This window comes from Vanellus vanellus (genome assembly GCF_965231255.1).
Source record: "Vanellus vanellus genome assembly, chromosome: 1".
NCBI classification, from domain to species: domain Eukaryota; kingdom Metazoa; phylum Chordata; class Aves; order Charadriiformes; family Charadriidae; genus Vanellus; species Vanellus vanellus.
In genome coordinates, this window is record NC_138905.1 from 60,876,562 (window position 1) to 60,903,368 (window position 26,807).

Genomic DNA, 26,807 nt, shown 5'->3' on the forward strand with positions numbered 1-26,807 from the left:
ACAGGTTGCCCAGAGAGGTTGTTGAGGCCCCATCCCCGGAGGTGTTCAAGGCCAAGCTGCACGTGGCCTTGGGCAACCTGGTCTAGTGGGAGGTGTCCCTGCCTATGGCAGGGGGGTTGGAACTCGATGATCTTCAAGGTCCCTTCCAACCTAAACCATTCTATGATTCTATGAAAGTTAATATAGTACACTGTTTGTGGCTTCCAGATTAAGTCTAAAAATTACATTTTCCTTTTTTCCTAAAACAGTTTTGTTTGGAAATATGTACCGGAGCAATAGCATATACAAAAGACAGACATATGTATCTATATATACAATTTTCTTTTATTAACAAGGTATGTCATTACTGAACAAGGCAACTGGGAAATACAAGGACTGGACATATACATGAAAATTTTACAACTTGACAAAAAATTGGCATATGACTTATATACAGATGCGATTAATGAAGGCTACAACTCTACTGTATTTGATTAAACACAGTCCTAAGCACTTACATAATGAAAATATGAAGTTGATCATATAGAGGTCAATTTCTGGAATCTAAAAATAATAACAATTTAAAAACTTCAAAACCTTCTATGGCCATCCATTTTACAGAACATCACTACAGCTTTTTCTACTACCATATACATGAAAGATTATCAAAAATATATTGATGGGTCTATCGCTAATCATGAATGTTTATATTTACATTAAGTTAGCAAATTCTTCGCCAAATACTTTATATACAAAACTCAATTGCCCTTTGTGAAAGTCATTAGAAAGTTAAAAACCATAGAAATGCCAGTTAGAAATAACACATTCCAAAAATTGGACTGTTTACAACAACTGAGAACAATTGAAAATAATTTATGAAAGAGTATGTCAATTTAGTACATGTACTCTCACAACACTTTAGTTCCAATACAGAGTAGCAGGAATTTTGTCTTGTGTGTTCTTTGAGTCGTACCTTCTCTTCCAATTATGCTGCAAGAAAAAAAATAAAATTCTTAAGCAGCTTACCATGAGTTTTTAAGAAGGCGGAAATAATTCAAGGGACCAATATTCTTTCCCCCGTTCTCCACGCAGGAAGCCCTGTCCCCATTTGTGTTGGCCCAAATACTTAGAATTCTTATTTCTTACCCTTAGAGGCTACAAGGGGAAGAAAAAAAAAAAAAAAAAAAAAAAAGGAGAAAACCAACAGCCTCTGTACTTTAGTGCTATTCAGAAGGTGCACATCCTTTTGCCAGCAGTGTTTTTGAGTATCATCTTGGCTGATTTTTGTATTTGACTATAATGCTTTTGCAGCATACTTTGAACATCCCTAACAAAATCAGTCTTCTCTGCCAAACCAGAAACCCCTCCAACCTGTCACTCAATTGAAAAAGAGCTTAGACAGGAACCAGATGTTCACTCTGCAGGCACTTCTTCTACACAGACACGAGCACCTAAGGAATTCTGCAATACAAAACATGGATCCTGAATGAATCTACACATACTAAGGAGTAGACAGCTACTGAAACATGGACTCTCTTGGAATTATATTCCACTCAGGCCCATCCGAGTACCAGCAATCCGTTTGAGAACACAGAAGCACAGTTCACAGTGCTTCCAGGATGTGAGAAAATAGCAGATGGATCAATCGCTAAGGTCTCAGCTCACTTCAAGTGACAGGCATTATGGAAACAATGCTGCGGTTCTTCACTAAATTAAGTCAGTACAACACAATTGTTCGTAATGCACCACAATAACTTTTTCAAAGTGCTGACACACATAACAAGCAAAATTAGATCTTGCTGTCAAATTCAAATGAAGTGGATTGAATTTCCCTTTCTATCCCTAGAGATGCTGAATGCATCTTCTGTACTTCCTGTATGGAACCCTTATCTTCCAATTCCACTGAAGTCTCTCCATGTGCTATTATTTCACCTATGTGCTATTCTTACTTATTCTTCAAACTCCATAATGACCAACTCCAACTTTTTTTTTTTGTAAAAAGAAAATGATGGAATGACATGTCAACTACCTTTCATCTATGCAGCCACACTCCTAGTCATGAAACCTTTTCTTCTCTTGTTTCAGACAGCCCTCCGTTCTTTGGCTTTCCTCCTAAGTAATTAGTCTTTAACTTGTCTTTCAGGTCATCTTCCTTATTCCTCTCAAATCAAGCTCACTGGGGGAAGGGGTATAACATCTTTGACCTTCTCTTTTCTCTATCCTGTTTCGAATCCACTTTGTCCAAAACAAGAGATCCAGTTATCTTGTCTATATTGATGATTTCACAAAAAACAAACTCTTACTTCAATTTACTGCTTCTCTCCACACACTTCCACACCTGTTTGTGTATATCTATCTAGCAATGCCACCTTCTCCAAATTCAAGTACTTTTCAACCACAGCTTTTCTTGACAAACTTCGGCAATCTGAGCATCTTGCTTCAGTTACAAACCAATGACAAATGCTCAAACGTTTCTTGTCCCTACATCTTTTGCATGTAACAACTCTATCAGCATTTTGCAAGTTTTCTGCAGTCTTTCTGAAATGTGTTCTGCTTAGTCCGCTTGTATGTCTAAAACTCTAATCCAGGCCCTGAGCCTTTCCTTTAAAGTTGTGTTCGTCTTCTGATTCAGGTCACCGGACATTCACACAAACAGTGCTGCTGGCACAACTTAAGGTGAGATGCGGGATCAGAGAATAACCGAAGCTACACAAGCAGCTCTGCTAATGTATATGAAACCATAGTTTGTTAATCTCCCTTTCATTAACAACTCAATCTGTGTCTGATAATCTTTGGTCTAGTTCTATTTTTATAACTACTTCCTATCTCCTACTTTGTAAACTCTCTAGAGCCAGGATTGTATATTGTTTGTTTGTAGAGTACCTGGAACTGAAATATTTACAGCAATAATTTAGGATCCCTTGCATTGCAGTGATGTGAATGTTATCACAGACACCAAATCCGTACAGGAATTTACTCATTAACAGGGTAACCTTAAGGTTTCTCAGATCTTACCAGTTTAATTTGTGCTCTGTCGCTGGACTTTTGGTCCAACACTCTGAGTTTCTTCTTCCGGATTTGGGCGTTTCCCTGCACTAATGCCAGTACCAAGGGCCGTTCTTCCTGATAATTTAAAACCAGTATTGACATTAAGACTCTATTGCAACTTCATATGTTCAGGAAAAGCGTTTCAATTTTTTTGTTGTTCTTTAAGTTACCTGCTTGCAGTAAGTGTGACTGCTGATTGTCTCCATGAGCATAGTGTAAGATACTACTTGCTTGACAGTAACCTGTTCAGATACAGTAGATATTTATTATAATAAATGAAATCTAAAATTGCAAGCATGTGTACATTCGTTACAACAACAAAACCAAGCCAATTGATTTATTTTCCATCATCAGGAGAAATCCTGCCAGAAACCATCCTGAATGCAGAAGAGTTCTTATGCAACAACAACAAGAAAAAGCCTGACAGCACTCTACAGCAGTTAAATATATATATATGCACTTATATATGCAGTGAACAATATTATCTGCGTACATATTTATTATATTTGCAACAAGCAGAATGTTTATATATCCAAACGGTTTAAGTTGTTATAAATTTTAACGTCTGTTCTGCCAAGTCTCCTCATCCTTTTTATTATTCTGTCCTAGCAATACTAGCAAATCCTTAGCATAAGTAAGCTGTGGGGAAAAAAATGCCAGAAACTTAAAGAAAGATATAAACTATTTTCTGGTTCACGTAAACTATCCACTGTAAACCTTCATACTGAGCGCTTGCATAAATAGTGCAAATTAGCAAAAGCAGTTGCAAGGTTTCTTATTCTGAACAGTTGTGATGTTTTGGTTATGTTCTGGATGCTTAAACAAAACACAGATTATAGTCTTTCATGATCAGTAAACACATAACCTGTTAAGACTGCAAAGACAGACAGTTGTGCTATATTTGACTGCAACTTTGATCTATCACAAACCACAGCTTTACTGTATAAAGTTAAGTAACAAAAATTTGCATCCGCAGTATGAGAATTTCCACACAAAACTGTGGAAATTTATTACATATGGAAAGAGTGGTAGTGAAATCAGGGAAAAGATAACATGCAAATTTTGTTATCAAATACACAAAGTGAACTTCTTTCTTTCAGTATCTTTCCTTTAAAGGAACCTAGGATAATGTTAATTTTTGTTTAGTCACACTTGTGATCCCTCCCACTCAAAACATATAAATACTGTTCTAGATGAGCATTTTAGAGATAAAAGTGACAAGACAAGCAAGTTCACTCTAAGAAATAATTTTTATGTTTCAAGAACAGAAACAAGGCCAGTTTCAAGTCATAGAGAGCGGCTGTTACCAAAATTTATCCACATTATTTTGATGTTATGTCTGTTTTTCCACAGTTGCAAGGATTTGGAGATCCTCTACAGACAGGCACTGCCATAATACCTTGCTGCTGAATTCCACTTGCTCCTGTATGAGAGTCTCCCAGGGCACATGGCTGAACAACTGTGTGACCATCACCAGTTCCCAGCTGAGCTCCTAGGGAGACAGGAAAAAGACTTAAACATAAAGGAAGATACAATTCCAGTTCTGGAATTTTAAATGTCAGGGTTTTTTCTCCCCCTCTTCAAAAGGTAGACTTTGATTGTTGCTTTTTTTTTTTTTTTTTAAACCACCTTAGAACACTCCAAAGCTCTAATGCTTTTGTCTTTCCAAATTCACACTTGAAAATTCAGATGAATACATAGTAACCTCCTACAAAACTGATCTGTTTCTGATGCGAGAAGAGGAAGTACATGTATATATTTAAGTATACATATACACACACTTTAAGGATAAAAGAGTGCATATAATGTTAATTTTTTAAAGTAAGCCCTTCCTATCTTCTAAATCTCTGAACTTAAAAGAAAGAAGTATAGATTTTAATCTTTTGGGAGGAACTGTACTGGCTGAGAACAATAAGGTCCACCTTCTTCCACAATCTGCTTCTAATCTTGACTACAGCCTAAGGAGAACACAAACCCAGTAAATTTCCAGTTTCGCTGTATCCTTTTACAGCGAGGAGTCCAAACTGTATGTAGTACTCAAGATATTGAGGATTTATACAATATTAATACTGTTATTTTTTTTCTTAGTAACTAGCTAATGCTAGTCTTGGTATGTTACAATAAGAACATTAAGTCTAAAGTAATTTTTATCAAAACTGTACAATACATTCTATATTAAATTGTTTCAGACACTATCCCTATCCACCATATTGTTGTTGACATGGTAGAATTAAATTCCAGTAAGCAATCTAATGCTAGCATTAGAAAATTAACAGTTCTGACTTGAAAATTCACAAGTCACTCCTTATTACAAATACCAGGATGCTTGTAGACTTCTAGAAGAAAATCACATTCAAATGCTTTGCTAGGACTATCAAGATATAACAAAGCTATGTAGGGGGAAAATGAGAAGGGCCAAAGCTCAATCAGAACTCAGCTTGGCCACTGCAGTTAAAGACAATAAGAAAAGGTTCTTTGAATATATCAATAGAAAAAGGAAGACTAGGGAAAATGTAGGCCCACTGGTGAATGAGACAGGTGCCCTAGTGGTGGAGGACGCAGAGAAGGCAGAGTTACTGAATGCCTTCTTTTCTTCGGTCTTCACTGCTAAAGCTGTCCCTCATGAATCCCACACTCTGAAGGCAAAGGGGAAGGTCTGGAGAGTGGAAGATTTTCCCTCAGTTGAGGAGGACCGTGTCAGAGACCACTTGGCCAAGCTGGACATTCATAAGTCCATGGGCCCTGATGGCATGCATCCGCGAGTGCTGAGAGAGCTGGCGGATGTTATTGCTAGACCACTCTCCATCGTCTTTGAACGGTCATGGAGAACAGGAGAGGTGCCTGAGGACTGGAGGAAGGCCGACATCACTCCAATCTTCAAAAAAGGCAAGAAGGAGGACCCAGGGAACTACAGACCGGTTAGTCTAACCTCTGTCCCTGGGAAGGTAATGGAGCGACTCATTCTGGATGTCATCTCCAAACACATTGAAGAACAGGAAGTTATTGGAAGTGGTCAACATGGATTTACCAAGGGTAAATCATGCTTGACCAATCTGATAGCTTTCTATGATGTTATAACTGGTTGGCTGGATGAGGGGAAAGTCGTGGATGTCATCTACCTTGACTTTAGCAAGGCTTTTGACACTGTCTCCCATGACATCCTCATTAGGAAGCTGAGGAAGTATGGGCTAGATGAGGTGACAGTGAGGTGGATTGAGAGTTGGCTGCGGGACAGAACTCAGAGGGTTGTGATCAGCGGCACAGAGTCTAGTTGGAGGCCTGTAACCAGTGGTGTCCCCCAGGGGTCAATACTTGGTCCAATTTTGTTTAATATATTCATTAATGACCTGGATGAGGGGACAGAGTGTATCCTCAGCAAGTTTGCTGATGATACCAAACTGGGTGGGGTGGCTGACACCCCAGAGGGCCGTGCTGCCATCCAGCATGACCTGGACAGACTGGAGAGCTGGGCAGAGAAGAACCTAATGAGGTTCAACAAAAGCAAGTGCAAGGTCCTGCACCTGGGGAGGAAGAATGCTAGGCACCAGTACAGGTTAGGGGCAGACCTGCTGGGAAGTAGCTTGGAGGAGAAGGATCTGGGGGTTGTGGTAGACAGTAAATTATCCATGGCCCAGCAATGTGCCCTTGTCGCCAAAAAGGCCAATGGAATCCTGGGCTGCATAGGGAAGAGTGTGGCCAGTAGGTTGAGGGAGGTCATTCTCCCCCTCTACTCTGCACTGGTGAGGCCACAACTGGAATACTGTGTCCAGTTTTGGGCTCCCCAGTTCAAGAGGGACAGGGAACTGCTGGAGCGAGTCCAGCGAAGAGCAACTAAGATGATTAAGGGTTTGGAGCATCTCCCTTATGAGGAAAGGCTGAGAGAGCTGGGACTCTTTAGCCTGGAGAAGAGAAGGCTGAGGGGAGACCTTATTATGGCGTACAAGTATCTAAAGGGTGGGTTGAAGGAGGATGGAGCCAGGCTCTTTTCAATGGTTCCAAGTGACAGGACGAGGGGCAATGGGCACAAGTTAGAACACAGGAAGTTCCGTTCAAATACACGGAAACACTTCTTTACGGTGAGGGTGACAGAGCACTGGCACAGGCTGCCCAGGGGGGTTGTGGAGTCCCCTTCTCTGGAGATTTTCAAGACCCGCCTGGATGCAGTCCTGAGTAATGTGCTCTAGGCAATCCTGCTTTGGCAGGGGAGTTGGACTAGATGATCTCTCGAGGTCCCTTCCAACTCTGATGATTCTGTGATTCTGTGAAATCAAACTGTTTGATACATGTTAATAAGTCATTTTCGGGGGGAAAAAACAGGTTAAAAAACTCTTACATGTCTGAGAAAAAAAATATCTAGAGATGTCTATATACAAATACTATTGAATTTAGTGAATAAATTTGAAAGTGTTTGTGATATGCACTGGAAATTGTCTTCTGAAAATAGCTCAATCTCATAATACCTAATGCCACAGGCATTATAAAAGAAGCTTGTGCAGTTCAGTTCCAATAATTCTAGGTATTGAAGGAATTTGACTGACCTCCTGTAGTACCACAACCAGAAATGCTTTCTCCTGGTGAATAGCCCATTAGGCCACCATTTCCATTTCCATTTGGATTAGAAGGCACTGTTGCAAGAAGACCTAAGCAACAAAATAAAATATATAGCCATAAAGAAAGACAGGAAAAAACGATTAAGCGTAGCATGCTTTTTTCCTCATGATAGTCAATTCTCCACTGTCACCTTGAGTGGTTTACCTTTAAACAGGAGAACATCTCTCCATCTTGCCTAATTCTGGGATCTTGCCAAGTCATTTTAGTTCACAATTACTTAACAGGCATTTTCTACAAAATATTCTGCATAACTTTTCCAATATTCATTAGTTACATGTATTTGCTCTGTTGCATTGAAGTGTAATGCATTCTGATTCAATATCCAAACATAACAACTGCTTACACCCTCCTGAGCAACACAAGTGCATGTGGTTTACCTCTCAAAGAGGACAGCCTTCCCTAACTAGAAAGAATGCTACCAGAGGTTGCACTGGTCTCTACTTGAACAGCATTTGCAAATGTAAATACAGTATGGTTAAAGTTACGAGTCACATTTATTTTTGAATCACTGGTATTAAAACCTATCTGTACGAGAGTGTCAGAACACACAGAAAACCCAGTTTAACCAAAAGACTTCCAAAAACCCACAGAAAAGTTTTTCTGGGTAAGATTTGGAAAGAGTCACTCCACTCAAACGCATTCTTCCCTTTCTTGGTTACATTTAATATTTTCAGTTATTTGGATACACAACCCTGGTCACCACACTGAGCTCACACCTCATTACCACTGCTATAGAACAAAATTATTAATTGCTAGAACGTGAGAGAAGTTTTCAAATAAATAAAGCCGACAGCCTATAACCATACCCAGTCCTCTGTATCGTGAAAGCTGCTGGTAGATTTGTTTCATCCTCTCAATATTCAGACGGCTTGCCTCTGCATGATTTACCATTGGTTTGGGATAATTAACTCCTATAATACATTTTGCAGCCTTCTGGACGCTCTCTGGGGCATTCCAAGGATCATAGATGTATTTTGCTGGGAAACCTCTAAGTACTGGCAAATAACGTCTTAAAAAAAAAAAAAAAAGGAAAGAAAAGGTAATTTTAAGTATAAAGCCATTTGACAGTTTAAGCAACAGCCATGAATCGCTGGGATTTCCGAGTTGTGAGTTACCTAATATAATCCCCATTTGGGTCAGTTCTTCTGCCAAAACCCACTGGACAGTAGCAGTGAAAAAACTGCTGAAAGAAGGAACTACAGGATAGCCACATCCAGCTTCCAGCATTCACACTCCAATCTGCGTCAAGTAAGAGCTCTTCAAAGACCTTAAGAAATTAGAGCAACAAGTTAGTCTGAACACGACACACCTTCGAGACGCCTACTTTTTCAGGAATTGTTCCGAGTTTCAGATTTCAGCAGAGGAAACCCAGCTCTCCAACACAGCAACACTCTCTTACCTGGCAACATTCAGAGAAAGCTCAGTATGGGATTGCAAATACTTAACCTAAATGCCAAACTCAAGAACAAAAATGTGTGATGGCCCATTTGGCTTTTACCCTGTAAAAGACCTTGGAGACATCTCAGAAAGCTACAACCAAAAAGTTACACGTTCTTGCATAAACACATTCTTAAAAAGGATGGCTGGAGCCTGATTGCTTGCCAGTGGCACTTGTTGCTTTCAGAAGAGTTTCTTTATCACATTACAGCTGAGTAAACTTTTTGTGCTTCCAGGAAACATACAACGCACATTTCAAACTCAAATGGTGAGTCTGAATACCTCAACCTGCACAGCACCTTTCACTATGCAAGGAGTCCCAAGAGTAGAATAAGAGTTTCAGGGTAACGCAAACATTCAGAAGTTGTATTCTTGAAGCCCAATAGTTTATCTAGTAAGTCACAGTTTTGGGGACACACACTTAAATTCCCAGAGGTATATGAACCACCACACACACGCACTGAATGGTGGGACAGATAATGAACTCTGTTCTGAAGACAAAGAGTCTTCTGTGGTAATTGCTACCCCATCTATATTAAAAATTATATTTAAAGTATTAAAAATGTATTTAATATAATATTATATTAAAAATAAGTTGAAGATTTGAGGGGTTTACTTTAAATCTGGAGCTCAATAGTTGTGAAGCATTCAAGTTTCCAGCATTGATTGTTTAATTAACACAGATAATACTAACTTGTATAAAAAGAAGTTTCTCTGCTTAGTCAGATAACTAGCAATACAAGCTAACAAAAAAGAGAAGCCTTATTCTTTGAAAAAAAACATTCAAGTACCTTTTATAAAAGTGCAGAGAAGTAGTTTTCAAAACAGATACTTATTTAATACATACTTTTTCAAGTTCCAATTTTCTTTTCAAACTTGCGTCGTCTCCAAATGTTCCAAAGAAACCATCATCTTTCTTCATGCTAAGACACTAAAACTTAACATCCTACTACTGTCACGCAACTTCAACTAATATTATTCCAATATAAAGTCTAAATAATACCATTAAACAAGAATATCTCTCTTTCTACATATATTCAATAATGCATGCATTCTACAGTATACACTGAATACGCGTTACAAAAGTATCTTTATCTAAATATCTGCAACTATTTGGAAGAAAGTTCGTTTTAGAAAATAAGATTTATCTTAAAAACACTTTTAAAAAACGTTTGAAATAGAAAGTGACTAATAATGTAACACAACCATTAGATGAACATTAAGTGTTAGCACACAACTGTTCCACTAGATGCTGCCATGTAATAAGATTTTAGAAATAACATCGTCACGGAAGGCCAGATTAACTTTTGCTAGCTCAGCTGTACGAATTAAACGTCCTTCCACTGCACATACCTGTCTTATTTCAAGTGTAAGAACAAGTCAGCGTTTATCTGTAATGTACAGCTTTGATGTTTGCCCAAGCTACCCATGTATGTGCATCTTTGATGTGTTTATGTATGAACTGCAAAAGGAAAGTTTGTACAGCAGCTTATGCCGTTGTGTAACCAAGACACTTTTTTTTTTTAAATGAAAGGTATTTGCTTACAACTGATTTGTTAAGAAAGGTGAAATTTCATGAAATTATATACACTTATAAATATGAGGTCACAATCTTGATGGCAAGTAAATTATTTTTTAGATTTCAAAACCAAAACCCTATTTTTAATTATCACTGCTCAGTAAAAGATGTGCTACCCTTCTAAAAATGTAAAACTGATTCAAAAGCTGAGATTAAATTATTCCATTCTTTTGAAAAGACTGACATTTGTAACTTGAACATCAGCACCTCTTGGATATTCACATGTAAATTAATTACACTGAAAATTCAGCCAAATCCCATTGCCCATGCTCTCACATCTTACATTGGATGAAGGGACAGAAATTGCTGAAAGGAGATTCTCAGCTTTTAGTTTTCTCCCTTTACACCTTCCTGTGGTGCTTTCCCTTTGCAGGGAAGCAGACGCGAGACGTGAACAGAACCTGTTCACACAGTACGACTGGAAAGAAGTTTCAGTTACAAGAGTAATCCATGTTTATTTGCGAAGATTTAGGAAGAAATATCAAATTTAAAAGAATTGTACACCTACTCTGACTGCAAGAAACACTCATATTCCACTAAAAAAGGGGGCATTCAAGAGGCAAAGCTTCAGTACCATTGGTTTATCTGAACTAATTTAATTTTGGTCACAGTTTAAGGTTTAAAATTCAACTTACACCACACAGCAACTACAATTCTAGAATGACTACCTGAAACTTTACCAAGCACTTTAAGAAATTCAAGAATAAGAGACAATACCTTCATTCCTTCTTCCCAGCTAATCCAGAGGTCACCTCGAGTCAAAAAGCATGCTACTGCATGCCGGGCTAAATGGTGAATCCAACCTTCTTGACGAAGCTGTGTCATAATTGCATCAATCCAAGGGAAACCTGTCCTGCCTTCTGCCCACTTGGCCAAAGCCTCAGGATTCTTATCCCATGGAATTTGAACACAGATTGGATTCCCCTCCATTTTATCAAACCGTGGATTGTTAGTCGCCGCTGTGTAGAAAAATTCACGCCATAACAGCTGGCCATAGAGGGAGAGGGGAGGGGAGCTGTTCTTTTTTACCTGAAGATCGCCATTAAAGGAAAACATGTTATTAGGAGAAGTAGTAGGGAAAAATCACGGCATTGAAGAATGCATATCTGACTATGTAGAAATTATACCTTTTTGTACAGATCCGTTAACTTGAAATAAAAGAGACGACAGGACAAACAGCCAAAGCGGAGGTAGGGACTAAGCCCTGTAGGACTTGCCAGAAGGGAATTTGCATTCATTCGTGGTCTTTCAAAGTTTGCTACCCACGCCTTAAAAAAAAACCAAAAATCAAAACAAAAACCACACAGCAATATCAGACTACAGGCTAGGTAGCAACTCGTAAACATAAAGGGAGAAATCATGCACTCTCTGTAACTGAATCCAGATGCTGAACAGATGATCATTTTACCTACAGTATCTAGGGGTTCCTCTTGAATCAGCAGAATCTCTAGAAGATAATTCATCTCAATGCAGAAGGCATGAACTGTCTTCCAGAACTACCTGTCCCTTTCTTTTAAATAGAGGAAACCTAAACAACTAGCAAAAGTTGTAAGATGTTCAAAGTTACAAACTTCACCATTATAAAAGTCCCTCCAAAGAAAAAATAATTAAATTTTTTTGAGGAGAAAAATAGTACAACAGACTTTCTCTAAAATTCAAATTAAAGACAACCTGCTATCATCTTTTAAAGCTAAGAAACAGCAACTTGATTTATATAATTATATCGAGGCCTTGAGTTCAAGTTTGTGGTTTTGATTTTTTTTAAAATGACTTGCCCAATTCCTTTTACATTTCATTGCAAAGAGCAACTGTTTCCCAGATACATCATACTTGCCATGATTTGGAACATACCTTTCGTTCTAAATGTCTTTCCAATCGTGTAAGAGCTTCTGTTTCTCCCCCTGGCCATACTGCAGAAGGCAGACCATCTGTGTCAAAACCTGAAAAACAAATTGCAACAAGGAAATTCCTTGTTTGCTTATACTGCAGGGTAACAAAATCCTAGCATATTGATACTTGACTACATTTTATTCTATCTTGAGAACTGGACACACAGCAAAGTATGAGTTTTAAAACAGTATGCAACCAAGTCTTATCAAAGCACATTCAATACCTCTCATTTGCAGCAAAAGCCAATTTTTACTATTACATTTACATTAATTTACAAGTTTTACATGCTGAATGGTCTTACTTCAATTGCACTTCTGTTTTTTGCACAAAGAAAGTAAACATTCTATAACTTTTCACATTATTTTCAAGTTCTCAGCTCTGCAATATGTGGGCTATCGCAAAACCACTTTTTTTTTTTTAAATTACTACTAAGAAGCAGCAACTGCTATCATAATTTACAGAATGTCTAAAAACTTTTTCCATCAAGTTAAAGGCATGAGTGCTATCTTCAGAACATTCCTAGGTTTCATTGCCCTTGACTTAAATAACAGATGGGGATTATTGTCAATTTGATGACAAACACATACTTGAGCTGCAAAAGAAAGATGAAAAGAAGGTAATAAGATTTCTTCCACACCCCCACACTTCCAAGGTTGTTCACCAGGTGCATGAGATAACATGTTTGCCTACAGTTTAACCTCCATATAGCGAGATCTTCTCTTCTTAAAAAGGCTTTAAAAGCAAGGTCTGTTGTATGAGAGTTCAAATGGACTAGACAGAGCAGCCAGAGCTTAGCCAAAATCTGTAGATAACCTTTTGTTAGCAATCTGGAGGTCATACCACATTTGCTTGTAATTCGGGACAGGGTGGGGGAAACAGGAAAGACACGGAGGGATTCACAGGACAATAGCTTGATACTATTTCTTAAAATTAAAAAAAAACAAACTTATATTTCTGTCAATTTAAGATGCTCCTGAAATAATTATTTGCCTTACTACCGTTTTTTTTGGCATTCAAGACACAAGGATCTTTTAATTACCTTGTAAAATGACAGATTAATGATGTGAAGCACAAAGATACCAAATGCATTTAATATAAAATGAAGTATTAAACTACTCAGTCTTTGATGATTATCTGGTACCATGGGAAAATGGCTACGCTGTATTACAAGAAGCCAAACAGTACTTAGTGTAGTTTTGATCTATCTGACCTCCCATTTAAAAGAAAACAATTAGAGTTGATTATCCTTTTTTGTTCCTTTTGTATGTCATAAATGACATCAGTTTAACAATTAACCATAAGTGCAAGGTCCTATATCTGGGTCGGGGCAATCCCAAGCACAAATACAGGCTCAGAGGGGAATGGCTGGAAAGCAGCCTTGACAAGAAGGACCTGGGTGTGCTGACTGACGAGAAGCTCAACATGAGCCAGCAACATGCAACTGCAACCCAGAAGGCCAACCACATCCTGGGCTGCATGAGAAGCAGCGTGGCCAGCAGGTCAAGGGAGGTGATTCTGCCCCTCTACTCCACTCTCGTGAGACCCCACCTGCAGTACTGAGACCCCACCTGCAGTACTGCATCCAGCTCTGGAGTCCCCAACATAAGAAGGACATGGACCTGCTGGAGCGTGTCCAGAGGAGGGCCACGAGGATGATCCGAGGGCTGGACCACCTCTCCTACGAGGAGAGGCTGAGAGAGTTGGGGTTGTTCAGACTGGAGAAGAGAAGGCTCCAGGGAGATCTTATTGTGGCCTTCCAGTACCTAAAGGAGGCCTACAGGAGAGCTGGGGAAGGACTTTTTACTAGGGCATGTAGCAATAGGACGAGGGGGAATGGCTTTAAACTGGAAGAGGGCAGGTTCAGATTAAACATTAGGAAGAAAGTTTTCACGTTGAGGGTGGTGAGGCACTGGAACAGGTTGCCCAGAGAGGTTGTTGAGGCCTCATCCCTGGAGGTGTTCAAGGCCAGGCTGGACGTGGCCTTGGGCAACCTGGTCTAGTTAGTGGGAGGTGTCCCTGCCTATGGCAGGGGGGTTGGAACTCGATGATCTTCAAGGTCCCTTCCAACCTAAACCATTCTATGATAAGTAGAACCTCTCTCATGGTTATTTTATGCTTTTAGTGGTAGATTACATCCTACTTGTTTCACAATGTCAAAGCAATCTTAGAACATACCTAGCTCTTCAAGTGATGGGACACCGTATTTCTCATCATGGTCATCAGAAACTGGAGTAGTACATTTTTCCATTACTTCTGGCGTTATAGTCTCCACTGGCATCTCCAGTGGTTCCATTCTACTAATTAGGGTCTGGAATCGCTTGTAAGTAAGAGGAGGCTGTCCTCCATTTAATTCTATTATTCTGGATTGAAAGAAGAAAATAAGTATGTCAGACAACAGCATATAAAAATTACTTTTTTTTCCAATAAAATATACACACCTATATGCACACAGAAATATCTTCTTACCTGCCCATAGCATTTTACATAAAATCACGGATATACATGGTAATCCAGACAGCTTGAAATTTAATTTTACCATCCTTTTTTCCCCCCCACTAGGAAGACATATGAATTAACTGTTTATGACTAAGTCAATTATTCTTCATTCCTGGGTTGAGGAAAGTCCCTCAAGAATGAGTAAGTAATGAATATTGACAGCTCGAGGCAAAGAAAAATACAGATCAGCAAAGAAGATGACAGATCATAGCTACATAAAGATACATCCAAGTCACCTTCAAGACTACGCTATTTGCGTAAAAAAAGTATCTATTTTCCTATTCTGGTATGGAGAACAGCATTCAATAGTACAACTGTCTTAACATGGGGAAAAATTAAGCTGTAGTTTATACACAGTGACTGTTGTAAAAACACATAATTTCCATATTCTGCATTGTCACCGTAAATATAACTAAAATCTCAGAAACAGGAAAACTTCAAAGAAATAATTTACAAAGAAGTAGATGGAACCGACTGTTCATTTGGGGAGGGGTGCGGGGGCAGGAACAGAAGAAAAGGAATTTGCAATTTAGGATTAAAAACATATCTGGTATTTGTTTCAAAACAGTAAGTAATTCCCTTTCCCTTTCCTCCCATGTCTAGCTGCCTCTCACGCACCGGCTTTTAACAGAATTAGATGAGCATCTACCACAATAAATTACTCAATCTTATGAGAAGCCAAGTCATACTTTTGAATAGTTTGTGGATTATTTTTCTATAATAGGGAGCTAATACTAATCCATTTAAATATATCTAGAAAAATACAAACAAGACATTAAGCAATGCAGGGATATCAAACAATGCCCAATTACTTATGGGATACATAACTGATAGGAAACAGCTCTTGAAAAATAACAGCCTTTCTGCTAACTTGTTTACAGCAAGTGAAATAAGGACAAAACAATCTAACCAAACAACAGATCCTATTTGGGAAAAATTACAGCCATGTCTGAGTATCTTCATTAAAAAGACAGATAATTAACATGACCATTATTTTCAAAAGAACCCCAAGTCAAAACTGTATTTCAGATACATAACTGTATCATTTTTTGGAGTTGCAAAGTTCTACTTAGTATGTAATAAAATTTGGATGGGTGGATAAAAGAGAAACATAAAACAAATTTGTAGTCTTCCTAACTATAAAGTGCTCTGCATAGAAAGTAGCACACAGTATCTAACCAAATACTATGTAAAATCCATATTTTTTTTCTTTTTAAAATCAGAGATAGTGGTAACTTACTTGTCTAGGTCGTATAACGTATGGGAAATTCGAACAATGACCTCCACTCCAGCTTCACTAGCCAGCTTCTTAATCGCTGCATCTCTTTCCTTCCCAAATGGTTCAGAATCATATTCAATAGAAAGTTTAGCAATATTCCATTCCTGCAACAGAAAACAAAAATGTGGTCCTTCAGCAACTCGGCTGCTTGATGGAGGGTGAGGGAAAGGAGAACAGGAAGGACGGGGACAAGATGGAACACCAGCTTTTACCTGCAGATAGTTGTCAGAGATACACAAGCACCCAAAATACATTTAGACACCCAGACTCACAAAAATAAAGTCCAACGTTTTGGCATCTAAGTAGGAATCAGGCATAAAAAATCCTCTATCTGTCCCATTACTGTGGGTGCACACAGTAATGGGACTACTTCTGTGCAAATTTTGAAAATTCAGCTCTAACTCTAGGATCCATATACCTTAAGAGACACAACAGAAGGGAAAAATGACAGAGACTGTCTTCTGGACATTAATCAGCAGCAGTATCTTGCTCTGCAGAAAAGCTTTTCACATAGGCCTGTCAGCTTTAACAGCAGACCTAATGGGGGACGGGGAGGGGGTGAATAAGCCCCCCCCTCCCCTCAAACCAAACACCACACTCTTTCCTTCCCTTTTCCAAATCCCTACCCCTCACCCACCAGAACGGACAATCTTCAAATTCTCAATTTTAAAAAAATATCGGTCCCCTAAAAAGAGGACACCTTAACATCTAATATCATGTATGTCACATGTATGTTACCAAGGCCAACAGTAACAGGTGGGGCTAAAGAAGCAAAGAAAGGCATCAACTAATGGTTAAGGCTTCTGCAACAGTAGGAAACTGGAAAGATAAAGCATGCATAGAATGATCCTAGAAAGCCATCCAGCCAAATCAACCTCAGAGAAATGCCTTTCTAATCCCTCAGAATCTTAATCAGTTGATTTAAGCACATCAGCCAGACTATTTCAGAAAACTAGATTTACACCAAAGAGACAAAGGGCACTCTACACTGTTCACTTAGGGTGCTGTTACACTTCTGAACTCTAGCGCTCTCCTAGATGAAGCCCAGTTACAACCCTGAGGATAGGCAATTCCAAGGACTGCTTGCTCTTTGAAAGGCTTGGCTCCTTCCATGATTAAGTCTGCCAAGACCAACCCAGTGTGCCCCGAATCCTCAAGCAACCTCCTACACGCTCATACAACATTTATTTCCCATTTCATAATGTAAAAGCAGTATCTGACAAGTTGCAGCAGATGTTTTTTCTAAATCTTTCTTTCCTCTGGCATATTGAAAAGAAAACCATAAAAAGGTGCCCGAGAGCCAGAGCCATGTCCCCATGGGAGCCAAGGAACTCTGAAACAAGTGCTACATGATGTAAACACGTCAGCATGATTTAGGCACTTAGAAGAAGCATGGACACAAATCGCTTTGCACATACTGCTGGATGCTTTTAGCAACGCTGATACATTTAAAGAACTAGAGATTGTTCCAATTCTCTTTTCTTTATCAAGCCAGTCCAAAGAGCTAGAGATAGAGAGCAGAAGAGGACAAGTTGAAGAGTATGAGGCAAAAACCAACTAAAACTTGGCTGGTTCAAGTTAACCAACAGGCTCCAAGTGGGGGCCTGCTACTAGAGGAAGTTGCATCTCTGCAGTCAGATGGAACCACCATCCTCAAGTTACTTAAAGAAAAACTCCAAACAAACAAAACCCACCAAAACAACAACAAAAAAAGAAGAATTTTGCAAATACCTGCAAAGTCCACTGGTAAAAATATTCTGTCTCTATGCACTACTCCAGAGGATGACAGCTTACACTGCTATTGGAAGCACTGTTACTTAGTACTGCTGAAAACACACGACACTGAATTCAGTGTCTTAAGGGAAGCAAAGCTCTGAAGGACTAGAAAGTGGACAGCAAACAGTTATATATACATACACACACACAAATGTAAGAGCCTAAAGGTCCTTGAGACCTTTTCCAAGGATAAAGATAGATCAGTGCTTGCCTTTTGAAGGACTTGTCCTTCAGCCTGTGAAAAGGAGAGCCTTACCAAGAAAGAGCTGTGAACCATTCATACCCAGGAAATCCACAGATGGCGCCATCTGTGATAGGGCTCCTGACACAAGGCTCTACAGAAGTTCCACTATCTCCTACCATTATTTACTTAAAGTTATCTTCTCCCAGCCAAAAACATCTACATGTGTTCTTCAGGGTCAGGATCATCCCTCACCTTTAAGACATTTAATGAGGATGATCTGAAAAGCTTGGTTCAGTGTTATATGCCCTTCACTGCACTGCAAGTGCCCGAGGTACAGCTACTGCTCTGGCAAAAAAGACTGAGATTAATCATGAGACAGATGCAAGTTCCAGGTAGTCTTCAGCCAAAAGTTGAAGTAGTCCTCAAAAACTTCAACAATGTCTCTTCTTTGTTCAAGGACAGAGGAAGTTCAGAAAAGCCCCACAGTGAACAAATATATGATAAAGACACCTTTTGGTAATTTAATGAACTAGAAGACATAGTCAGGTGTGAACGTTCTTTTTTGATAGCTGTACATTATCTATATGACAAGTTATTTTCATTACCTTCTCAGCACTAAAACTAATATCCTGAAAACATGGCACTCCAATGCCGTTAGACATAGAAAGATCAGTCTAGCAGCAAGATCTGAAACAGGAGTTGTCAAAGTAGCCACTAATGTATTTAAGAAAAGTTGCTACAGGTCACTCAAATCAAGAAGGCAAAAACACAGAACAGCAAGATCTTTGCCCCTGTTTAAATGCAATCAAACCGAATTTGGCAGGCAGACATAACAAGCTTGAATATCTGGGGGGTTGGCAAGCAGCAACTAATGCCACCGTACTCCTGCAGAAAATTCTTCACCAAGGGGAAATCAAGAGAAGACTAGTCAGAGTACCATCCAGTTAGCACTTCACAACTAAAGCACAAGAATGAAGACTGAAATGTGAGTTTTGGTTGAGTTTTCAGCTTGGTGTTGAAGACTTGGGAGTAAAACCAGGTCTCTATTCCCCTTCTCCCTCCTCCCCTCTCACCCCAAGTCTTGCTTGTCTCAGTCACCTCAATTCAGTCATTCCATAAAAACTTTAAAAATCGATCTGCAAAGTGTTCTTTTTTACTATCCTATTATAGCATTGTTACCTCAAATACCCTATTGTCCATGGAAGACAAATTACTATCAGTAACAATCCCTCACAGCTTTAATTTGCTTAATAATAAGGCCCTTTCCCACAAAAGCCTTGAACTTTGACTGGAAATTGTTTTTTACCTGCACTGTACTTTTAACAAGCAAAAAGCTTATTAAACCACTTTTAATGGCCAAAAAGCAACTAGAGCAGACATTTGGCCTAAATAAAACACTGCTTTTACAGGTCAGGCTTTCAACCTGGATTCACACACACAGAATTGTATTTCAGCATTTCAAAGAGAACCTGATAAGGAAAATTTAGTAAAGCACCTACATTTAGCAAACCATTAGAGATCAGTTCCACTTCTGGACAGAATGAAACCAAAAATTGTAAATTCTAAGAGCAACTCAGTTCAGTTGGTGATATGCACATTGTGGGGGGGAACCAAATCTAACAAAAACAATCTTAAAGAGAAACTGCAAGGATAGTTAAGTATTTGCATGGATAACAACTTGCACTGAAGTATATAGTACAAGAAATATTCCTAGTTGAAATTAGTTTGTCAGTCCTATTTATGGACAGAAACAACAGCTGCAAGGTGGCATTTACCTTAAAAAGTCTGGGGAAAACATCTGCTGGCTGTCCACGAATAACAAACAAACGTGAATTCAGTTTCCGTAGATTGGCATCAAGATCCTCAAGGCATTGAAGCAGGAATCTGCAAAGAATTGTAAAGAAACATTTATTTTCTGAGGCAAACTAGAAAATTTTACAATAGAAAAAGGGAACTGAGGAACAATCCAATGAAGATTATCAGACCCTCAGTATTTGGCACGTATTTGGGTGATCCATGCATGTTCACATCCTAATTACATTTAGCTTACAGTAGTTCAATGCCATATAATATATTCAATGATATATAATTCAGGAAACCAAACTGCAACATAGTTTAGGTTTTCACCTCAACACTATTCAACTCTGGAATGACCTAAAACATACTCAAGTCTTAACTAAAACTAGAAGTATCTTGCCACTTTAAAGAAAAAAAGAAGCACACCACACAAAAAAGAAACCCACAACAAGCAGCCAGGCAATCAGCTGTTGGCATACTGTTACTAAACTTAATCCAAGTCCTTCTTACAACACAGCAGTCTGAACTGTTACTAAAAACAGCATACTAGAGGACTACATGGTCATAACTATCCCTTTGGCCTTCTTTTATAAAAATAACCCTCTATATAACAGTCTCATGCATCTTGGCTGTAACCTCATCTGAATTATTTAATGAGCAAATCAGCAAACACGGGAATAAAAAAACCAAAAAGGCAGAGGGAGGAATGGGGTGCTGCAAACCTGCAAGTCTTTAAGAGAAACAGGTAGTTGCACAAAAGGCGTTAAGACAGGTTCACGTGTGCAAAGATTTATTAGTGGGTTCAGTGACTAAAAATAACTCCTATGGTGAAACTTGTTTAGGGGAAGAAATAAAAACAGAAGGACAGAGAGGAAAACTGGAAACTCCCTTGTGGCCAGCTAGAGAGAGATGCTTGGGGTCCCCAGACGAGTGCCCTTCCCCTGGACTCCTCTCCAGTCTAGCAACTGGGCTGCCCCCCAATATTTTTCCTCACAGTAACAATCTAGTTTTCACCAGGAGCTGCTCAAAGCTCGTTGGCTGTTCTTACTCACAGTGCTGTTGGCACTCACCAAAGCGCGTGTCGATCAGGGCAGCTGCTGAGTCAGAGCCTGCCGGTCATTAACCTCTGTGCACGCACATTATTGGATCCCCTGCCATAAACCAAAAGCTACACCCAAAGCAGGGAACAAAAGTCGTGATTCCCACACTGCAGGCCATTATTCCCGAGAGTCTGCCGTAACGACACTACATGCAGATGGCAAGGCCACGAGTATAACACCACAGGAGCATTGGTCCGAGACCAAGGCAGGGAAAGCAGTGCCACCGAGACCTGGAGACACTGCGCCTGCAGCCTGGGTGAAAAGGTGCGGAGCTACCAGGGAAGGGCAGGTTGCGCAACGGCAAGTGCCCAGGGTGTTACAAAGGTGCCAAGCAACCAGGTTTACTAAAATCAAGAATTCATAAAACACCTAGGTTTTAAAAAAGAATCCTAAAAAGTAACCAGTTACAACAAAAATGCAACACCTTTTTGGAGGGATAAGGATACAGCATACATGACTGTTGTAAACCTACCAACATTTTTTTATGTTTTTCTAGAGATTTAGCAATAGATAAGTGATACCTACCTAACACACATTGCCTCCAACTTTAGATGGAAAAAAAAAATTGTAAAAAATTAATATATAGAATGCTGGCAGGAAATGCCCCTAGCTGCTATTAAATGCCAAAAATGTGTGGCCCACTTGACCTGCAAGGGTAACAGAAAGCAAGTCTGAGAGGAAACCGGTGTACAAGAATACAACTGCTTCTTGGCTGGCAACTGTGTTTATACATTTAATGATGGGAACAAGCCAAAAACATCTAATTCTCTCCCTTTGATAAATTTTATTTTGAAAAAAACTCCAGAGTAGTGAGATTGTGAAGGATATGCTGTATCCAATAAGAAACTTCCGTATACTCCTTTAGTTAGAAACCACACAGGAGTAATTTTAAGAATCAGATGAGAATCGATTTATGCTTCTGTCAGAGAGAACTTGGGGCCCACATTCCCCAGCCAAAGTCACTTCCAGACAGACTCCGAGAAGTACAGCTTCAGTTTATCATTTTTTGAAACCTGGTATGACAGACCTTATCACTAATCTTATCCACCTGAATCCTGCTCTCAAAGAGCATGTGCCTTCACTTATACTTCAAAAATCGCTATGAAGACAAACTGCAATAGTGTCCCAGATGCCTTTGGAACAGTCCAGGAGAGGTTCAGGTTTTTTTGTTTGGTGGGGTTTTGTTGTGGTGGGTTTTTTGTTTTGATTTTGTTTGGGTTTTTTTTTTTTAACTTCATATCACAGAATATAGGGAAAGGGTATGAAGAGAAATTGGTGACATAAAATGGTCGTAACTATTCAAAGTAAAAATCTGTCTTTCAGGAATTCCCCCCCCCCCCCCGATTTGCATCTCGGTTCCCTCTAATTTCTCAATCTATTTTCTTCCTACCTGACTGACCATAACATACAACTTCTAGTCTGGACTCGGCACAAAATCCTATTCAAGAAGATTACATGCACTGACCCAGTCTCCAATTCACATCCAAGATCCCTAAACTTGCCCTTAATACTGTTTAATCTCCATTTTGTTGGTTGCCCAAATCCTCTCGATTATCTCTCTTAACTATCTCTTACCACACTCCTGCATTTCAATCTCCATAGAATTCTTTTGTGTATTTAACAAACATAATGGTGCAGACTCAAATTGTTAAATACATGTAGGAGAGGAGCAGTAGAGTGGCTGGGGGAGACACACATTCCTCCCACCTGAACAAAAACAGAACAAATGAAAAATAGCCAAACCACAGTTTGAGTTGCAAGACTGGCACTGAAAACATATTGTTCAAAAATAATAGACCAAATTAAACCCTAGTGACCCTATGATATCTATAGTAACAGCAACACAAAAGAATACTGCTTTTGACTTTCAGAACACACATTCAGTTTACAAGTGGTTACTTAGAATAAGTGTGCAGTTTATTAAGCATATTTGAATCTTTCAGTTGGACCAAATGTGTTTTGACAAAATGCGCTGCAAATAATTACTCATCTATTTTGTTTTCACCAACTATATTTGCGCTATACTACATCTAAAGGCATTTTCTCATTAAAGCGTTAATAAAATTTGTCAAAAAGTAAAGCCTTTACACAAATTTGCCTTGTTCAATTAAAAATGAACCTTCTTAAATCATTGTTTCTAGGTACAATCAAGAAACTTATAGTTGAGTCAACTACTTGTCATAACCAAAGTTTTCACCTCCTCTTTGTCTCATGAGTACCCTTAGAACTCGCAGAAGCAGCACAGCATCTTTACTACAGTTAAATACATGCTAATTAACACGTAGCTTCAGTATATCCAATTGCTTTGAATTTAAGGGAGGAAAATTCTACCTTTCAGAACTTCTGCAGTCATCTAACGTGTTAACATGTGCCTATGTGAATAGGCTGACATGAAAGGAATTTTTTCAATTGTACCAACTCCCTGGGACAACTTCTAATTCCAGAACTTTCTCTAATTTTGGCATGGCATTGTAATGCATTGCATTTATCTCCTGCCTTAGCAAATTAATGTTTCATCTATAACATACACAGCAGGAAGGAGTAATAACATGTCCACAACATGCACGCCCCCAAACATATTAAACACAGCGATATAAAAATGATAAAATAATAATTCTCAGCATTCAACACACTGTCACAGTGAATTATTACGGGATCTGGAAGAGAAGAGGTTTTAGTTTTCCAAGGTATCATTTTGGCTGGTAACACCTGTTTGCAAGTGAAAATAGTTCTGAATGACTCTAACATCATGCAGGGGCACTTACTGCAGGACAGGAACAAGCAGCTGTTTTGCTCAGCGCAGACACGCAAACGTAATTGAAAGCTGCATTCTAGCACAGACAAGGCAAAATTATTTGAGCTTTCTCTCTGAAAAGATACACCAAAATGCTCAGAAACATGTTTCTTTCACAGTATAACACCAATGAAAATGAATGGTACATTAGTCTGTGAGCTGAAACCAAATATGAAACGTCCATCTCACATCTGCGGTATACGAGCTCTTGAGGCAAAGTTCCTCCACAGCAGCTATGAAGTAAGAGCTACTAGGCTTGAACTCTTATCATACTTTACACCAAAGTCTGGCAATTAGGAACTATTTAAATCTCTCCCTACAGTAACAGGGCATGTTTCTGAGTCTGCGATCTAAACCGACTTTTTCCTCTTAACCTAACAATCAACAGGAAAGCACTTTCTTTTTCACTTTGAACGAATATAAAAACTACATCACATGACGTCATTAAAAAGACACAAAAAGGATGCATGGATATTTTTTAATCAGATTAAAGCATCAGCCCAGGTTTCTGCATCTGGTCTTCAACTCCCCTTGGACAAACCAGAGGAAGGAAAAGTTCACCATTAATTTCACAGTAGCAAGCTGTATGAAGTACATGCATGATGTGTACTGAGGTGACGGAGGGAGGCAGAAAAGACATACTTATTGTAATACAAGGAAGATGCCAAAGCAAAAGATACCTGTCTTCAAGCAACATTCTTAGAGGACATTACACACATTTTGCTCAGGGTCATCTAATTATGGATATTCAGAATTTTCATGAAAGCTTCTGAAGACTACTTTCTTTAGAAGACATGCACATAAAATCTTAATTGTTTACTCCAAAAAACTCCACAATCTTCCCTGCAAAGTCTGCTAGGGGTCTGAAATTTAGACTAAGTGTTCTTCCCTCCTACACCTTAAGAGTGACTGCCAGAAACTGGTTCACATAATACAAAGAGTAATTTTTAGCTAAAATGCAACTGAAATAAACCAGCACCATCAAGGCAGAAATTCAAAGAATTAAATAACTAATTGTTAAATAACTAACAGTTAACCATTGACAAAATGAACAAAACTAAGCACCACATCATGCAGCCTTCCTGGCTCTGCACTATTAACATGATCAAAGACTTTCTCCAGGGAAGAAGTCAGTAGCAGTCTGTTAAAAAGGTAGCCTTTTTATTTAAGAGGAGACTTGCAAGAAGGACACTTACAGACACGCTGTTTAAGGCTACTGTTAAATCTCGTTTGGGGTTATTTTTAGGAGTAATAAACACCCAGAAACTGTAATCACATAGAACCACCCTTGTCAGTATGAAATGAAGACAGTTGCTGGGAACTGAGGGGACTTAAAATGCAATGACTTCTCTTTCAGGCATCATTCACATCTGAAAAAGGTGCTGCTAGCCATGAAGAATCAAGAAACTTCAGTTTCAGGGTTTGTTTGATTTTGTTGTTTTGGGGTTTTTTTTTTTTGTTTGTTTGTTTGTTTCCCAAACTGATCCAGATTCTGAATTTAACCCTTAGGCAAGGCAAGAGTGTTAAACTGCACAGCCAGTACCACACAAAAGAAAGGAATCTTGTCAGGCTTCCTCATCCTGACAAAAGTTTAAAAAGTGGAGTGAAAAAGAACAGTGCTAAAACTCGTTTGATTCCTAAGTTTAACTAATATTTTTACCAATGACCGGTCAAATTCTAGCAATCCATCCAAACTTCTGTTTAACCAATCTTTTAAAATATTTTCTGTCTACCCACCTGTCCTCGTGCCAGCCATTGATTACAATCTCTCCAGTGAAAGAAAAGCACTGTCAAGCAAGAGATTCACAGATATTTGATTGCTACGTAGACTTTGTCTATCAGAATTATCTTAAGCAGCCCGGTATCTGCTAGTTTTATTTTCCCATTCAATTTTTTTTTCCAACATTGCTATCAGATATTCCTCCTTCGTCTTTCAGAGTTCAGTAGAGCTCGACTCAATAAAAAGAATATTACACACTGTATAATATCACATTTTTTTGAGTATAGTTTACAGCATTAGACCCTGATTGTATTAATAAATTATGCAACATTTACTTCTCTTCATGCAAAGAGAGAGAGTAAGCCTTTCTTTCGTACATATCTGCTATTTTGCCATATGTTCAGTTAGGTCATTATGAAAGTCCAGTATTATTTAGGTAAACATATTCCTCATACTAGCATCTACAGGAATCATAAGGTGGATTTCGCCTAATACCAAAACAGAGTATGAGACACTGAGAAGAATCTCAAATTTGATGTATATAGATACAAGTATTTAATATTTTACCAGTATATTTTCCTGTTTGCCACCAACCAAACGTGTCTTCGCGCTAGCAGTTTATTCTTACAAAACTATAAGAAGATTAAGCTCAGACAGGATTTAAGTGTTATGTATACTCCATCGCATCCTTTGGCAGCAAGCCACAGTAATATTTTCCTATTACCAAATCAAGGTCACAGAGGCATGCCTTATTTTATTACATTGTTTCAGCGAATACTGCATACAACTTCCACATCCTAAAAAGGTATACAGTAATACATTTCATAGAGGTATTATCCTTTAAGCTTATACACAAGAGCAGGAAAAAGTTCACGTTATTCAACTCTAGATACTTAAGTAAAGTGGCCGTGGGAGCTAACTAATCTCCTCCAGGGTTGCTCTACAGCCAGTGGAGAAAAAACAGCTCCTTTAGAGAGCAATTCAGGACTTCAGCAGCTTTCATAACTCACTAAGAGCTGATCCACATGCAAAACCAAAACCAAACACAGACCATGAAGTGTGTCACTTGACTTTTCTCCTCTAATATTTACTACTGTTATAATTTTCAAACAAAAGC

At 38.8% G+C, this 26,807-nt stretch overlaps 1 protein-coding gene across 2 annotated transcripts in view; it reads right to left on the reverse strand.

Moving 5' to 3' along the window:
- Positions 1-302: 302 nt before the first annotated feature.
- The window catches only part of CRY1 (cryptochrome circadian regulator 1), a 40,623-nt gene continuing 14,118 nt past the window's right edge, over positions 303-26,807 (reverse strand). Inside the window, exons 1-14 of one of the 2 annotated variants that reach the window (XM_082481395.1) lie at positions 25,708-25,724; positions 20,055-20,163; positions 16,281-16,423; positions 14,720-14,904; positions 12,506-12,594; positions 11,782-11,922; positions 11,372-11,683; positions 8,754-8,905; positions 8,445-8,647; positions 7,566-7,667; positions 4,427-4,519; positions 3,198-3,269; positions 2,995-3,102; positions 303-969 (exon numbers count right to left, since the gene is read on the reverse strand). In XM_082481395.1, the coding sequence (XP_082337521.1) occupies positions 2,999-3,102; positions 3,198-3,269; positions 4,427-4,519; positions 7,566-7,667; positions 8,445-8,647; positions 8,754-8,905; positions 11,372-11,683; positions 11,782-11,922; positions 12,506-12,594; positions 14,720-14,837 (1,386 nt within the window). In that variant the 5' untranslated portion in view covers positions 14,838-14,904; positions 16,281-16,423; positions 20,055-20,163; positions 25,708-25,724 and the 3' untranslated portion in view covers positions 303-969; positions 2,995-2,998. Of the gene's footprint in view, positions 970-2,994; positions 3,103-3,197; positions 3,270-4,426; positions 4,520-7,565; positions 7,668-8,444; positions 8,648-8,753; positions 8,906-11,371; positions 11,684-11,781; positions 11,923-12,505; positions 12,595-14,719; positions 14,905-16,280; positions 16,424-20,054; positions 20,164-25,707; positions 25,725-26,807 lie in introns of those variants that run through there. The other variant, XM_082481394.1, reaches the window with a different exon arrangement.